Source organism: Terrapene carolina, unplaced genomic scaffold, assembly GCF_002925995.2.
Source record: "Terrapene carolina triunguis isolate 2854851 unplaced genomic scaffold, T_m_triunguis-2.0 Scaffold96, whole genome shotgun sequence".
NCBI classification, from domain to species: domain Eukaryota; kingdom Metazoa; phylum Chordata; order Testudines; family Emydidae; genus Terrapene; species Terrapene triunguis.
Window position 1 is genome coordinate 40,043,488 of NW_020664447.1, and position 17,734 is coordinate 40,061,221.

General features: G+C 42.3%; 1 protein-coding gene across 4 annotated transcripts in view; it reads right to left on the reverse strand.

Annotated features, from left to right (window-relative positions):
- The window catches only part of GANC (glucosidase alpha, neutral C), a 43,090-nt gene that overhangs the window by 21,522 nt on the left and 3,834 nt on the right, over positions 1-17,734 (reverse strand). For 2 of the 4 annotated variants that reach the window (XM_026651496.1, XM_026651498.1), the window contains exons 2-10: positions 15,344-15,406; positions 13,776-13,884; positions 11,723-11,850; positions 10,961-11,143; positions 9,063-9,111; positions 4,793-4,859; positions 2,173-2,269; positions 832-1,012; positions 36-189 (exon numbers count right to left, since the gene is read on the reverse strand). In XM_026651496.1, the coding sequence (XP_026507281.1) occupies positions 36-189; positions 832-1,012; positions 2,173-2,269; positions 4,793-4,859; positions 9,063-9,111; positions 10,961-11,143; positions 11,723-11,850; positions 13,776-13,884; positions 15,344-15,406 (1,031 nt within the window). Of the gene's footprint in view, positions 1-35; positions 190-831; positions 1,013-2,172; positions 2,270-4,792; positions 4,860-9,062; positions 9,112-10,960; positions 11,144-11,722; positions 11,851-13,775; positions 13,885-15,343; positions 15,407-17,734 lie in introns of those variants that run through there. The other 2 variants (XM_024197453.1, XM_026651497.1) reach the window with 2 other exon arrangements.

Sequence of the window (17,734 nt, forward strand, 5' to 3'; positions counted from 1 at the left end):
TACAATGCTGTTTCTTCACTGATACAAGATAATACCTGTCAATTGTGCATATTGCTTGAAGATATCAAAAGGGGTGGGTCCCATTAGGAGGAAAACATCAATTATTCCACTTTCTGACATCCAGCGCACATCAGTTTGAGGCACCACTCTCTGCTTAGTTATGTCTGGAGGGGATCTGGATGGTACATGCTTTGAAAGAAACAGAAAGTAGAATCTGAAGCCCTCTTTCTACCAAAGATTAATTTTACAATCTCTCCATTGATTGTCCAGACCTCAATATTTCTCTCTGATTTTTTATATAATTTAATCTAAATAGTGTATTTTTGACCATGATAATGCAATATTTTATTTTACTGTCTCATTTTAATATGCAAAATTAATGTTGGATATGAAATCACAGCTATATCCTTGTTCCCTGAATATCAACAATATAGTCACATGAAGTACTGGGGAGGGGAAAAATACCAAGAACTTCTAAATTCCATGGTTTGATAAATCCTAGCTTAAAAAATGCTCAATATGTTTTCTGCACTTGATTGTGTTGGATATTTATTTTTGTGGATTTTTCTTGCAGGATTTGAAATACTTCAAAATTTTCTTTTCTCATATGAAATTTATTATGTGATTCCTGCATCTTGTCTTCTAAAAAATGCATCCTTGTGATCATGTCTAAAGTTCACTAAAATAAATGAGGAGGGAGAGAAAAGAGAGTTACAATTCCTGATTCACTGAGGCAAAAAGTGACCATGAAGTTACACTATCAGATTGCCCTGTGCAGGAGTATTTTAATTTCTTATTGAACTCCTGGGCACAATACCATGCATCTCTCACCTCCATTACAGCTTTTGTATTAATCTCCACTAGAGTTTCTGAGGAATTCAGCCAGAAGATCCCAGAAGTTCTGTTAGGTTTATGTGCTAACAGAAAGGGCACTGAACCATAAATGCCCATTTTGTCATGGATCTTGTGCCCATAGACATCCAAGTTAAAAAGCCGGTAGGCATCATCGTCACTGGAATGAACAAACAAACATTACTTGTAATAATTACTCACTGGGCCACTGAACTCAAAGGTGTTACAGCAGGGATTAATATGGTGTATTCTTTATTACGGTCTATCATTTCTCAGCAAGATACGACATGTGGCATGGATGACCATTTCTATCACTTTGCTCAAAGCTAGCTGTATCAAATTATATCTCTTGCTGTCAATGACACTGCTTCTGATGTGGTCTTATCCTTACACTATTAACACTCACCTTCCCCATTTTTCTGCTTAAATCCCATAGAGCCGTCTGGAGCTGCTCTTTTATGCATTTCAGTAAAGTATATTCTGTTTAAACCTGAGAAATATTCATGCAGAATTGGCTGCACAGAAACATAATAGAGAACAGGAAGAGTCAGCGGCAGCACTGTGGAGTTGGAAGCAGAGCAGCCTATTCCTTGGGGACAAATGCCATCATTTTATGTGTTGCTGCTATTAGAACAAAATACAAAATGTATCGTCTACTGTATTGGTATATGTCATACACATCTCAAGCCTTGTTTGAATTAAATCATCTGGAAAACTTTATGGCTTCTCCATTACAGGACTTATAAAGTTTTCTTTAGTTATTCACCAATCTACTTAACACCTAAGCTGCAGTAACCACTCCTTGTGCTCATTCAGTCTTGGATTTCCTCACATCACACCACTAATATGTCTGTTATGACTCGCAATGGCCATCCGAACAACAATCCAGTGTGCTCGGTTAAACTGTTGTGCAAATCTAAATGTTCAAAGGTGACCTCAGGACAAAGATCACCGGCACTTGTTCCCATTGGATCATCAAGTTTCAGATGTGCTACCCCTAGGGCCGGCTCCAGGGTTTTTGCCGCCCCAAGTGGCGGGAAAAAAAAAGCAAAAAAAAAAAAAAAGCCGCGATCACGATTGGCTCCACTGTGCCTTTCTTCTTTGGCAGCAATTTGGCGGCAGGTCCTTCCCTCAGATAGGGACCGAAGGACCCGCTGCCGAATTGCTGCCAAAGAGCCCGACGTGCTGCCCCTTCCCCTTGGCCCCCACAAGCACCTGCTTGCTGGGCTGGTGCCTGGAGCCGGCCCTGGCTACCCCACCTAATTATCCCCAAAGTCAGAATTACAGCCCTCTTTAGAAGCAAATCTGCTACTCTTTTACCTGGTGTTTTTGAGGAGAAGTGTTTCTGCATGCTCTGGTATTCCATAGACATGTTCACATCCATGCAAAGAAAAATCCAAGCCTATGGAACTGGGACCTATAGGAAGAGTATTAAAATACAACAGCCCTGAGTTCTGGTCTTATCATGGCCTAACTTTAAGAAATAGATCAGAACATACTAATTATAAAAATGTTCTGTTTACCTATTGCTTCAAACTTGATTTGAGATTCACCTCCATTATTATATACTTACTATATGGGAAAGTTTTCTAGGGGCACTTGTTTGTAAATTTGTTGTTTATAAATTTTGATCTAATCATGAAGGGCAAAAAGAATGCATTTATAGTAAAAAAATGCCCAAACTTGCAGGTTACTTTATTTTTATCAAACTATTCTTTATTATGTAATAAAACAGTTTACAATTTCTATCCCAATTCCTGCAAGCTCTGCCCTGCGGCAGAAGCAGTGCAACAAGGTGAAGTAAGAAAGCCTCTTTTCCAGCACTGCTTTCCTGTTTCAGCCTCAGGAGAGGCAGCAGCAGAGCACACACATGTCTTAAACAAAGCATATCAACTCTGTCAGCTAAATCATTTTCTTTTATCTGTGTAAATCCAGAGCAACCCCAACGAAGTAAATGGGGATACTTCAGACTGACACACACACAAAAATCTGACCGTATGGACTTTATTCCCTAAGGAATCCGTGACTTCAGTGGCAGCTGTTATAGAAATGCAGCCTTAAGTATTTTATACCAGTTCATGCAACATTCTTTAGATCACAGGTTTTACATTTCACCAAGGAAAAGATATGGGACTTTAATCACTTCTTAGAAGAGCTTTAGCCAACCAGACAAAATCATTGTATATTGATCTTTGTGCCTTTGGAAAGATTTTGGGTTGCAAGTCCTGGAGACTGAAATTCTCTTTCTGTCCACAGAACAGGTACAGCACAGGCAACAGGAGTGAGAGCTTCCTCACCCTGTGCCACCTGTGTGCCTCCTCAACCATGACCTAGACAACTTCTAGAGAAGGGAGGTTACAGCAATTTAGTTTCCATGGCCCAGATCCACAAAAGGACTTAGACATTGTGATGCTGAGCATCGTGGCTCCTAACTTTTAAGGGCCTGGCAAATCACAGGAACAACACTGCAATCCACAAAGCATGAGTTAGGAGCCTGGGCTCCTATACAGTGAATGAAAGATAGGCACCTTAGACTGCAGTCCACAAAGCCAGTGTGGTAGGTGGGGAGCTGCCTAACCTAGCCAATGGGAGATGAGGCCAAAGGTGGGGGCTGTCCTAAGTCCTGCCCCTCTCATGGAGATAGGCACCTAAGTCTGGGCTGCAGGGAGGCGCCTTGCCTTGCTAGTAATCCACAAACCAGGGAAGATAGGTATTCATCCCTGTAAGTCGTGTGTGGGGCCTACAACAAAACAGCTGGGTGCAGGATCTCCCTTGCAACCTTTAGCCTAGTAGATAGGGTGCTCACTCAGGATGTAAAAGATCCCTGGTTTGAGTTCCCTCTCCTCCTAAGCGAGAGAAGGAATTTGACCAGGGATTGTCCACTTTCAGGTGAGTGCTCTAATCACTAGGCCATACAGTCATTCTAACTCTTTCTCTGGCCCAATTTATATATAATTGTTCAATTAAAGTCGAACAACTTAAATAGGTGAGATTGAAGGAGCCCTACATCAGAATATTCCATTGCCTAGGGCCCTCCCCACAGAGGGGGCTGATCCCTGTTCAAATTCCTTCTCCCCCACAGGAGGAAGGGGAGCTTGAACCAGAGGTTAGCCATAGCCCGGGTGAGTACCCTATCCACCAGGCTAACAGTTATAAGGGAGCTACCTTTCCTCTTCCTTTTCTTCCCCTCCCTCACAGCTGTTTTGTGTGAACTCAGCGGAGGAGCCCAATCCTGCAGCCTCTGAGCATGCCTACTGGATCTGGGCTCCTGTACGGGACTTAGACAGCTGAATATCTCTCTTTCCCAGTTTGTGAATTGCTCTGGGGCTTACACAGGAGACAGACATCTGGACGGCTATCATGAGGCAGCAGTGCGCATACTCAGGCAGAAGATAGGCACCCGGCACCTAGTGTTAGGCTTCAGCATGCATGCCCAGAGGCAAAAACTTAGGCATCCACAGGGATAGGTGGCAGCTGAGTGAGAGTTTTGTGGATCACAGTGGTGCCTAAAAATAGGACTTGGGCACCTAAGTACCTTTGTGGATTGCACCGCAGGCCCAATCAATTGTCGGCCTCTCTATTGGGTCTGCTAACTTAGTGCCCACTGTGATAAAGGTTTATGTGATAATGTTTTATGTCATGCAGAGCCTGGCCCATTAGGAAATGGATTGAGTTAACCCATTCATTTCATGTAGAACACAATAGGTTGTTATGAATTTAGTTCAATTCCAGCCTAAATTAGTAATGAACAGTGACCTAGAGAGGTCTATAGTCCATTAATAATATTTATTATTAATGTATCCTTTGAGCCTTCCAGTAGGAGAAAAAGAGTGAGATGGATAACCATTAAGTAGTTAAACAAAAAGGCAGATAGAAATATGAATGAGCACATACTTATGCAAACTGGTAAAGTTGTTTTCAATTCCAGGCTTAATCTTACCATTAGCTTTGATGTCTAAAAAACTGCCAAATTCCTCCTGCCAGAGACCCAGATCCTCTTGATTTTCCTGCATGTATAAAAATAAGCAAATCTAACTTAGCCAACTGTGCTTGTTTACAGAACATTTTATTTATGAGTGATACACATGTATTCTCTTGAGATGCATTATTTACTTGATATGTTGTTGAACATAGGTGGAATGTGGGCCAAAAAACACTTCAGGTTTGGGCCAGGCCTGTGAACCTTGAAGAACGGATGCTCTGGTGGAACACTACTGTGCTCCGCTGCAGCACAAAAGAGCAGCATAGATTCCAAGGCCAGAAGGGACAATTGTAATCATTTAGTCTGAGCTCCTGATGCAACACCAGGCCATAGAACTTCCCTGAAATAATGCCTTGAGCATAGCTTTAAAAAAATACATCCACCACAACCCTCGGTAAATTGTTCCAATGGTTAATTACTCTCATTGTTAAAAATGTCCACCTTATTACCTGTCTGAATGTGTCTAGCTTCAGCTTCCAGCCATTGGATCGTGTTATACCTTTCTCTGCTAGATTGAAAAGCCTGTTAAATATTTGTTCCCTGTCTAGATACTTACAGACTAATCAAGTCACCACCTTAACCTGTTCCTTGTTAAGCTAGATTGTCCTCTTTGAGTCTATCTATCACTATAAGACATGTTTTCTAATCCTTTAATCATTCTTGTGGCTCCTCTCTGAATCCTCTCCTGTTTATTCGTCTTGAATTATGGACACCAGAACCGGACACAGTATTCCAGTAGTAGTCGCACAAGTGCCAAACATAGGGGTAAAATAAACTCTGTGCTCCTAAGCAAGATCCCCGTTTATGCATCTCCAGGATTGAATTAGCATCTTGGGCCACACCATCACACTGGGAGCTCATGTTCAGCTGATTATCCACCATACCCCCACCCCAAATCTTTTTCAGAGTCACTGCTGCCCAGGATGGAGTCCCCCATCCTCTAAATATGGCCTATGTTCTTTGTTCCTAGATATATACATTTAGCCATATTAAAAACATGTAGCTGGCTTGTGCCCCGTTTACCAAGTGATCCAGATTGCTCTGATCCAGTGACCTGCCCTCTTCATTATTTGCCACTTCCTCAATTTGTGCATCATCTGCAAACTTTATTGGTGATGACCTGAGGTTTTTTTCCAGGTCATTGAAGGTAAGGTCATTAAATAATGTAGAGCCAAGAACCTACCCTTACCACTGGAAACACAGCTGCTTGATCATGATTCCCCATTTATAGTTACATTTTGAGACCTATCAGTTAGCCAGCTTTTAATCCATTTAATGTGTGCCAAGTTAATTCTACATTCTAGTTTTTTAATCAAAATGTGCGGTACCAAGTCAAATGCCTTACACGAGGACAACACTCAGGGCTGGCTCCAGGCACCAGCCCACCAAGCATGTGCTTGGGGCGGCGCCTGGAGGGGGGCGGCGCGGTGGGGCGCTCTGGCTCGAGAGCGGGGCCGTGACTGGGCTCGCCGCCCTCCCCGCGGCGCTCCGGCCGCTGGGGAGAGCGGAGCCGCAGCGGGCTCGCCGCCCTCCCCCCAGCGCTCTGGCCGGTCGGGGAGAGTGGGGCCCCGGCCGGGCTCTCCGCCCTCCTCCCGGCACTCTGGCCGCCGGGGGCTCGCCGCCCTGCTCCCAGCGCTCTGGCCGCCGGGGAGAGCGGAAAGCCCCAGCCGGGCTCTCCACCCTGCTCCCGGCGCTCTGGCAGCCGGGGAGAGCGGAGAGCCCCAGCCGGGCTCTCCGCCCTGCTACCGGCGCTCTGGCCGCCGGGGAGAGCGGAGATCCCCGGCCGGGCTCTCCGCCCTCCCCCTGGCGCTCTGGCCGGTCGGGGATTGCGGGCCCGTGGCCGGGCTCGGCGCCCCCCCCGCCGCGCTGGGCGGCGGGTGGCTTTTTTGCCTAGGGCGGCAAAAAAGCCAGAGCTGGCCCTGACAACACTTGACTTGTTGCTGCAATAAAAGATCTTGAAAACTCACAAAGCAATACAGATACTATTTCAGCATATTTGATCCTGAGCTCCCAGGACAAGCCAGGCAATGGATAAGCCTCCGATTGTCTCCAACCCTTATAGGAGTCTTGAGCTTGTTAATGGCCTCCCTCAATTCTTGAGCCCTGTGCCCTACTATCCAATCTCCTTGAATTTAATCTTTTTGCAATATTCTTTCTGGTTTTCTTTTTCACACTCACTTCAGCATAAAATGAGCTTGCCCTCTGTGACAGTTTGTTCCCTTATGTTCACCCCTTTTACAAGACTCTGATAAATTTTGTACAAAGCATACTTTGTAAGGTATCATTTGAAAACTCATGCTTTCCTGATTATTGTCTTGGTAAAATATGCATGGCAACATTGTATATACAGTTGTAAGATTCTACTGCATGATATTAAGATAGGTTCTAACATGTTCTGGAGGGCAGTCAGAAACCAGTTCCCCAGAAACAAAAGGCTAGCCAAGTCCTCGGCCAGGTGTCAATGAGATTAAGTGGACCATCACCTGAGTGGACACTCTTTGGCAGGAGAGGGGATGTGGGCTAAAAAACCCTACATTTTGACAAAGAAGCATCCTGAGGTTCCTGCCCCCACAGACTTTTTGTCTACTGAAACTCAACTGGAGATGACTGTTGCACAAGAGAAAAGGCTATAAGGGGAGATCATCTCTCCCAAATCATCTCTCCCTTGCTCTCTACCCAGGGCATCATCAACACCTGAAAAACAAAGGAAGTGTCATTGGACTGGGGAAGAGATCCTGACTGAAAGAGGTTCAGCCAGTAAGGCTGCTGGAACATGGGGTGAGAGACTTTTGCTTTGTATTCACTTAACTTGTTAAGTTAGATGTTAGTTGCACTTTACCTTTTACTTCCTTGTAACCATTTCTGACTTTTATTCCTTATTACTTGTAATCACCTAAAATCTATCTTTCTGTACTTAATAAATTTGTTTTGTTGTTTTACCTAAACCAGTGTGTTTGGGAAACTCCATTTGGGGTAATAAGATTTGGGCATATCATTTTCTATTAATAAATGACAGACTTGATATGAGCGTGTATTGTCCAGGAGAGTACTGGGCAGTACAAGATGCACATTTCTGGGGTAAGTCTGGGACTGGAAATTTGCTGGTGTTGCTCTGCAGTTTGATTCAAGAGTGGCTGGCCATAGCACTCATACAATATAGGTGGGAGTGATTTACATGCTGGAGGCTGTGTTGAGCAGACCAAGGGCTGGTCCACACTAAGCCCCCAGTTCGAACTAAGATACGCAGCTTCAGCTACGTGAATAACGTAGCTGAAGTCGAAGTATCTTAGTTCGAACTTAAAGGTACTTACCGCGGGTCCACACGCGGCAGGCAAGCTCCCCCGTCAACTCCGCCTACTCCTCTCGCAGAGCAGGATTACCGGCGTCGACGGCGAGCACTTCCGGGATTGATTTATCGCGTCTAGACAAGATGCGATAAATCGATCCCAGAAGATCGATTGCTTGCCGCCGAACCAGTGGGTAAGTATAGACGTACCCCAAGAGTGGTAGCTGTCACAGCAAAGCTGTATAAAAGACACCCCAAGTTGGAGAACTGAAGGGACACAGCTGTTCATCAGTCCAGATTTGTACTCTGGGTAATGTCACACCCTCCTACACCAATTCTGACCTCCTATGACATCCTAGGAGCCCTCTTATTGGTCTACATCTAAGGTTAACCTGGAATGGGTTCCAAGGTAGGATACAGGTAGAACTTCCTCTAGCCTCTCCTCTTGTCAATTATAACAACATGGTGGAGCAAACAGCCATCTATTTAAGAGTAGGTTAGATAAATGTCTATCAGGGATGGTCTAGACAGTATTTGGTCCTGCCATGAGGGCAGGGGACTGGACTCGATGGCCTCTCGAGGTCCCTTCCAGTCCTAGAATCTATGAATCTGCACACATTGTACTAACACAGCCTACTCAGAAAAAGATGTGTGTCTTTATCCGCTGCCAGTACTAAGTCTCTCTTCAAAGAGAATCCTGTAACAGTACCAGGGATGTATGTGCCTGAGAATATGCCTCTGGCCTATTTAACACAATTTTATACAGGTGAAACGTGGGCCTCAGGCTCCTGGCAAGTTGCCAGTGTGGCCTCAGTTTGGCTGTTTGGAAACCCCTGCCATAACACTAGCCCATGCCATACAAACACAGAGTTTGTAATCATGACAACTGATCCATCCTTCCCACAGGGTACTAATGCCAGAATCAAACCAAGCTTGGGTTACCTGAGAGGAGCCAATTGATGTGTCCTCTTCCTTTTGTGCTGTAGTTTTGCTAATGAAAACAAATGAGCAGAAATAACCAGTTAATTGAGAGGATTTCAGATAGAAAACTTTAAAAACTACAACACCTCCTACAATATCTGGAACTTTTAGCTTTTGACTTTTCTGAAAAGCAATCATGTGTGTTGAGATCTGTAGTTGACAAGTGATTTTGGTATTTAATTTCTTACAGTGATCTTCTTTCCAAACCAGAGCTAGTTTGCATTATTCTGTTCAACTGGTTCCTGGGGTTTCTACAGTCACTTCTAATAATGTCAGCATTTCCCCCTCTTTATCCCCGCAGAGAAGCTTTTCAGACTAGATATTTGTGTGTGTTCTGTCATGCAGAGGGCTCTCTGTCAATTACAAGTATTTTTTTAAAGTAATTATTTTCCCTAGGGTAGAGTTACCTACCACATTGCTTTCTCAGCTCTGTGGAATGGCCCCACATTCCCAACTCCCCTACTTTATGACCCCTCATTCTTCCAGTATTTTGCAACAGGGCTGGAGTGCTAAATATTGCAGCTATATGATGAATGATGCCTTCATAAAGAGCAGGTTCAGCTATAATGAGGATAAGTAGATAAAATTAAGGACCTGATCAAATGAGATAGTGGGCACCCTCAAATCCCCAGTAAAGTCAAGGGGAATTAAGGGTACTCAGCATCTTATAGAATTGGCCCATAAATAGGATAAAGAGGCAGAATGAATGGGTTCAAACAGCTTTAAGTTAAACTGGTCCAGAATCCCTTCATCAAAGATTCAAGGAGATGAGAGCTCCTTTGGCAAATGATCTTGTTGGGTGGCTCTCAACCTTTCCAGACTACTGTACCCTGTTCAGGAGTCTGATTTGTCTTGTGTACCCCCAGGTTACACCTCACTTAAAAACTACTTGCTTACAAAATGAGACATAAAAATTCAAAAGTGTCACCGCACACTATGACTGAAAAATTTCTCACTTTCTCATTTTTACTGTATAATTATAAAATAAATCAATTGGAATATAAATATTGTACTTACATTTCAGTGTATAGTATGTAGCAGAGGTGGCCAAACTTACTAACCCTCTGAGCCGAATACGACAATCTTCAAAAGACTGACAGCCGTGCCGTGCCTGCTGAGGCTCGGGGCTTCTGCCCTGTGGCGGGGTGGTGGGGCTCGGGGCTTCTGCCCTGTGGGATTGGGGGGGGTCTCGGGGCTTCAGCCCCACAACAGGCGCCTCCTGCGGGGCTGAAGCCCCGAGCCCTACCACAGGTCAGAAGCTTCAAGCTCCCCCCAAACAGTCTAGTAGGTGAAGAATGGGCGGGGGAGGTTGTGGGGGGCTCCAAGAACCGTACTTTTACGCAGAGCCGCAGTTTGGCCACCCCTGGTATATAGAGCAGTATAAACAAGTCATTGTCTGTATGAAATTGTAGTTTGTACTGATTTCGCTAGTGCTTTTCATGTAGCCTGTAATAAAACTAGGCAAATATCAAGATCAGCTGATGTACCCCCGGAAGACCTTTACATACCCCCAAGGGTACACATACCCCTGGTTGAGAACCACTGCTCTAGTTGAGTGAGCAAAGGGAGAACCCAGGCTTCAATGTTTGGGGTGCCCTCAATCAGCGAGAGGATGGATGTGTCCTCACAGGATCAAATTCTGTCCTGACTTCAGTGGGGTCTCACAGGGAGTAAGTCAGAGCAGAGTCTGTCCTTAGTTGTTGTGCTGGTACTTTTCTGAATGTCAGAGCCAAGAGTATTGCATGTAGATAGTAGCATTACAAATGGTGGCACTGCATATTTTTGCTGATCGGAATTCTTGTTGGTTTATTTTCAGCAGCATCACAAACACTGCACTGTGGGATATGGAGATTTCACACCTGTTTTGGGGTGGCGGTTGTAGATGCTCAAAGTACAACAGGCCATTGGTGTTCACGCTCAGTACGGTCTCACCCTTGGACTCTAGTTCTATCTGGAATGGATTTGCTGTGATATGAAGCTTGCGGTCCTCACTGGCACATGTCAGTACCAGAATACCTGCCTCCTTCTGGGCTATAGAGAGCCTGGCAAATTTAAAAAAAAAAAGGTAATGGATTTCCATAGGTTTTAGATAATTGTAGATAAACAAAAAATTAGACAAATTAGACAAAAGATAATTTAAGGATAATTGTGTAACATAAAGCCAAATCTTGAAACTGCTATTGAAGCAAAACTCCATTCTCTTAAATAACTGTGGGTTCTGAATAAGCACTAAGGACTCCTGGATCTGGTCCACAGACTGAACAGTGCAATAGCTGGCTACAAAGTTTCCTTCAACATTCTCAACAGTTTTTATTTTCTCAATACAACTAGACTACACATTAGGTCAAAATGATGCATTCTAAGGTCTCTAGCCCACTTTCTGGCTGGCTCATATAGTTACAGGTTTCACATATGAGGCGATATCATCTTTCTCAATGTGCAACATTTATCCTTAGGCACAAATTCACCTTCATAAGCCAATTGCTTTTTTTCTATTCCTATAAGTTCCTGATATTCATGAGGGTAAATACAATTGTACTCAAATGAGAGGGACGAGAACACACAGTTGAGGGGAAAGGGGTATAAGCAATTAAGAGACTATATCACCTTCCAGAGCTTACCTCTGAGTGGTAGGTTCTTTTATGAGAACATCAGGGACTTCATACCTTGATTTGAGAGGAGATACCTCATTAATTTTAAGCCTGAAAATGTTGCCTTCTATTGCATAAATTTCCACTAGGAGAGGAACCTGGGAATAAACAAACAGGTACAGTAGCAGCTAGTGCTACACTGTGATAAAGGCATCGATTTATATTTTAATTCAGAAATTCTGGATCTCATATCATCAGACATTTATTTTCTGAAAAAAATCTATGTCTGCCTTCTGATCCAGCATAGTTTAGTAGGCCCAAAACTGCACACAGTCACTATGTATTTGAATTTTCACCAGATAGATCTATTTCACTGTTTTTAAGAAACAAATATTCTTAGTTTGTAAGTGAAACTGGACTGAATTTTTTAAAAAACAGCCAAGCCGGAGGCTTTGTTTAGCATTTTTCAGGAAATTGCCACTACTGTCTCCACCAATACCAACAACAGCCAGAGCACTAGTGTCAGGGCCGGCTCCAGGGTTTTGGCCGCCCCAAGCAGCCAAAAAAAAAAAAAAAAAAACGCAGCCGCCGCGCTCTGCGGCGGCAATTTGGCGGAAGGTCCTTCACTCCGAGCGGGAGTGAGGGACCGTCCGCCGAATTGCCGCCGAATAGCTGGATCTGCCACCCCTCTCCAGAGTGGCCGCCCCAAGCACCTGCTTGCCAAGCTGGTGCCTGGAGCCGGCCCTGACTAGTGTCGACAAGGCTTGAGGCTCAGGCATTTTTATTGCTGTGTCGTTGAGAACTGCTGTGGGCAGGGTTAGGTGGCATGGTGCTAAAAATGTCAATGCCCTATCTACAGTAGTACTCCCAGTGGTGCTTACACTGTTAGAGCTGCACAGTGGGAAATTAAAAAAAAAAAAAAAGGTTGTAGAATTACCTACCCAGTAGGTCTATAATTGGTCTTTGTAAACTTGGTAATTCAGAGGTATGTAAAGTGGAGTGTAAGCCACATAACTCTATCTCATCCCAAATAACTCCTTTTCCCCCCACCATGTAGTGTCTGCTACATGCAGGAACCTTGAAGATCTTCACAATGGCATTCCTCCCCCCCGCCCTTTTCTAGGATGGAGGAATGTCACTATCATTCCTTCTATCAGACTGTAGGGATTCTTGTAAGGCTGTTCCTCACCCTAAGAGCTTACAATGCTAACTTAATAGACTAGACTTATGCTCCTATTAGTGTGAGAGGCTGAATTTGGCTGATCCTGGATCTTTTGTATAGGAAATCACTAGAACCATAAGATAGCAAATGTCTTTGCTCATTTAACTTCCTTATTTGTAAAATTTTGAGAAGGAAAACTTTCCAGACAAAATGTTATAGGATGCAAAATTATTATTTTGAAAACTACAGGAGTTTTCATTATAGCTAAAGTTTTTCAATTGGCATGCACTACAACACACAAAGGAAATCACAAAAAGAACATGAGTACTTGTGGCACCTTAGAGACTAACAAATTTATTAGAGCATAAGCTTTCGTGGGCTACAGCCCACTTCTTCGGATGCATATAGAGTGGAACATATATTGAGGAGCTATATATACACACATACAGAGAGCATGAACAGGTGGGAGTTGTCTTACCAACTCTGAGAGGCCAATTAAGTAAGAGAAAAAAACTTTTGAAGTGATAATCACCTTGCTCTGATTCCATTAGGGCAGACTTGAATTTGTTATTTTGGAATGGGGGAGAAAGCCCTAAATCTAAAAAACCTTTTTCAGGTAAAAAGACGTTTGTTTAGGTTTTTTGTATTGTCACTGAAACTAAAAAAAAAAAAATTAATTTCTTTAAATGAGCCTCTCTTTATATTCATATAAATTATCTTTAAAATAAAGGACATCTTTGTGATGATAATATTTTGCATTATATCACAGAACTACCTACATCCAAGGATCTCAAATGACTTTACAAATGTGGGCAAATATTATCAGTCTCATTTTAAAGAGAGTCAGTAGAGAAAGGACTCAGTTTCCCAATTCACAGTCTCATCTTTTACCATTGCCTCCCTTAGTGTGTGAGATCTTACCTTATTCTTCTCATTAATTATTTGGAGTTTGACACTATCATTGCATAATGTAACCGAATCCAACAATGCTTGATACAAGGACTTCCCAGGATGCAGAAGTTTCTGACGCCTGCAAAGACAGAGAATTGTTGTTGGCCTCTATAAATGTCATGATTTACATGATGTTAGGGAATACTACATTAAATAGGAATTGTTTACTGAGTAGGATAACTCTCTCTTGCATTTTTCATTATGTTAAGACATTATTATTAATTATTTATAGCACCTGGAAGCCCTGACCAGGACTAGGTTCGGGCTGTGTCTGGTGTCGTACAAAGATAAAGACATGGTTCCTGTCCTGAAAAGTTTATAAATATATCATGTGTATGAGTTACAAAAGAGAGTTTTTTGAGTTCATAATCACTAAAAATATCAGTACAACTGTTTTTGCAATAATAGGGTTAACCCAAGTGCCCTGGCCAAATTCCAAGTTAGGCAATCATATTCTGCCTCCTTAACTTCCTCCTGAAGACAGTTTAAAATGGATAAAGTTTACTTCACTTCCTGTCATATTCCTGGCTTCAGATGCCCTGGTAAATAGCTACTGCATTTCACTGGTGGGTGAAGCAATTCCCTTGTGTGTATGTATGCATGATTTATCTGTATTTTGTATAGATTAGAATACTATGGAGAAATATAGACTCATTTAAAAATGGTGTCTTTAAAAGCATGACCAAGAGGGGACCTAACGTAAAAATTACTAATCAAGAAAAGCTATCCTGCTGTGCATAATTAGGCCTTTAGGATGGAATTTGCTGCAGAAGAGAAACAAACATGTAAGATTAAAACCTTAGTCAGATGTGTAATTGACTAATTGGTACAACTGCTTTTCTCCACATAAAATCAGATAATAGTTGGAAAATGTATTCCAGGTAGATATAGGAGAAGGGACTGTTTATATTTGGAGTAATTTCATCAGAATAATAGGGCATGGAGTTCAGGCTTGATGTTAAACTATGGCTATAGTTCAGGTTCAGCACCACTGAAATGCTCTGAGTTAGTCTTATAAAACTTTGGCCCCAAAGGGCAGAAATCTCAGGAGAACAATTGATCTCTGTGAGATTTCTGCCATTTTGGGCCAGAAGAACAATAACCTGAAAACAACCCCGCTACAATCTTATCCAAATGTAAATAGTATAGGTGCTTGTTAAGATATAGCGATTCAAATTCAGATTTTTCTGGAATTTTGGGGGAGGACGAGATGATCCTGCATTTGAGATTTCAGTCTGACCCCATTTCTATTTAGAATATACTAATTATTTCCAAAAATGGTATTGCTGTTGAGTGGAAAGTTCTCCTTTAAAGTCGTATTCATTCTCAAACTTTGTGTATTCTTTGGTTGCTTTAAACTAAGGTATGGTTATGAACTGTAATTTATTTTTTGTTTTAACTTCAATATTGTTGGCTTTAAAAAAAACCAACACCTCCCTTATTTAGAATCCTTGTTATAGATGTCCATGTAATATAATGAAATAAATCAATCATGCTGTGTGTGAAAAATACACTTAGGTTGGAGCCCACATCCTTACCTGTAGAAAGCAATGTGGTTGCAGTTCTTAAAGTTGCTTTTGTCCACAGCCTCATCTTGAACACTAAAGAAAACAGATGGTTTAAGAAGTCTGTTTTCTAAACACCTGCTAAATGATCATATAATGACAGCCCCTGCACAAGAGCAGGGGGATTAAAGAAAATGCTTACAGTTTACATAGCATTGAAATGCAAAGAGTATTGGAACTGAACCATTTTGAGCTTTCATACTGAAATAAATGAATTACTCTTATGGTTTTGAGTACTAAATGATTTCCATTTAATACCTTGATATTTAGACAAAAATCATTAAATCAGTGACTAAAAGAGCTGACTATTAGCACAAATAACTACTTGGGGGTCCTGCAATTTGAGGTGAGTTGTCCTACAGCAGTCTCAGTGACTCAGTTCATGGTCCACTTCTAGAGGTGAGAATGGAGAGGGAGAAACTCAGGAATGCCTTCTCTTGCCTCCCCTACAGCTGGCAGGGTGAGGGGAGTGCTGGCTATGCCTGTTGAAGAGATGTAATAAATTCTACTGCTCAGCCATTGTGTGCTTCCCCATTATCTCTGGAAGTAATTATTCTTCCCAAAGGCATAATGGGTCTGATCCTAGTAGGTACTGAGCACATGCAACTCTCACTCACAGCTGATCAACCCTTTTAAGAACAGGCCAAAAGTTTCCAGATAACACAACTTGGGTTGTGTGAGTCAGCCCTCTAAAGTATCATAGCTGAGCCCAAAGAATTCAGAAAAATAGATGCCAGTAATTAAGTACTGTGCTTTAATTAATGGCTAATTAATAACTAAATACCTATGTTATCCAGGGGAAAATAAGGCCAGTAGTTCTGACCATTCTAAAAACAGAAGTGCCTTACATCTTCCAACAGATTTTGATCTCATTTGTTGTCAATATGTAATAACTGCCACTTATAAAACATACATCCAACAACTTCAGCTAGTTGCGGGGGAGGGATAGCTCAGTGGTTTGAGTATTGGTCTGCTAAACCCAGAGTTATGAGTTTAATCCTTGAGGAGGCCACTTAGGGTTCTGAGGCAAAATCAGTACTTGGTCCTGCTAGTGAACGCAGGGGGCTGGACTCAATGACCTTTCAGGGTCCCTTCTAGTTCTATGAGATAGGTATATCTCCATATATTTATTTATATTTTATTTCTGAAAAATGTCAGCTCAATGCGTAGCAGTGGTCAAAAAGACTAACAGAATCCTAGGAAATATTAGGAAAGGGATAGAAAATAAGACAGAAAATATCATAATGCTTAGGGTTACTTAACTTAAAAAAGAGACAATTAAGGGGGAATATGACCAAGGTCTATGAATAGTGTGGAAAAAAGTAGAGTTATTTTCCTTTTCCACAATATAAAAATCAGGGGTCACCTGACAAAAAAAGCAGGCAGCAGGTTTAATACAAATACGAGAAAGTATTTTTTCATGCAAGGCACAATTAACCTGTGGAACTCATTGCCATATGATGTTGTGATGGCCAAAAGTATAACTGGGTTCAAAAAAGAATTAGATTAATTCAAGGAGGATAGGTCCATCAATGGCTATTAGCCAAGATGGTCAGGGATGCAACCACATACTCGAGATGAGCCTATACCTCTGACTGCCAGAAGCTGGGAGGGGAAAACAGGGATGAATCACTTCAACTACCCTGTTCTGTACACTCCCCTGGAAACTCAAGTAATAGCCACTGCTAGAGACAGGATACTAGGTTAAATGGACCATTGGTCTGACTCAGGATGGCCGTGCTTATACATGCAACATTTAAAATTGCAGATAGATGCAATATATGCAACTATGGCCTGATCATAAACAATATTATAGTCAATTCATGGATTCATACATTGTAAATCAGAGGGGACCATTATGATCAAGTCTGACCTACTACATAATATAGGCCAGAGAACTACAAGTGATTCCTGAATCAAGCCCTAACTGCTGGTTGAAATAAACAAATACAATGGCAAATGTATTAATTAATCTGTATCTTTATAGAGAGAGTTGGCAGTGACCCCTGTATTTAGGCTGCTTAAAATGTTTCATTATAAAAGATTCTTTTGACCTTTTTTTGAGAAGTTTGAACACGTCCATTTTTTGCAGTAGTCTTTGGATTTCCACAGGGAGAGAAACCTCAGGGTAGAGAAACAACAAGGAGTCTGGTGGCACCTTAAAGATTAACAGATTTATTTGGGCATAAGCTTTCGTGGGTAAAAACCTCACTTCTTCAGATGGGTAGAGAAGTGCTTTTTCTTTGTCCCATTATGATCGCGTGTATTAACGCCGTACTGGCCCAGCAGGGGTTAACCACTCACTGGGGGCTCAAGAGGCCATGCTTCCTCACCCTTGCTGAGCATGCTCCAGCTGGTCGTAGG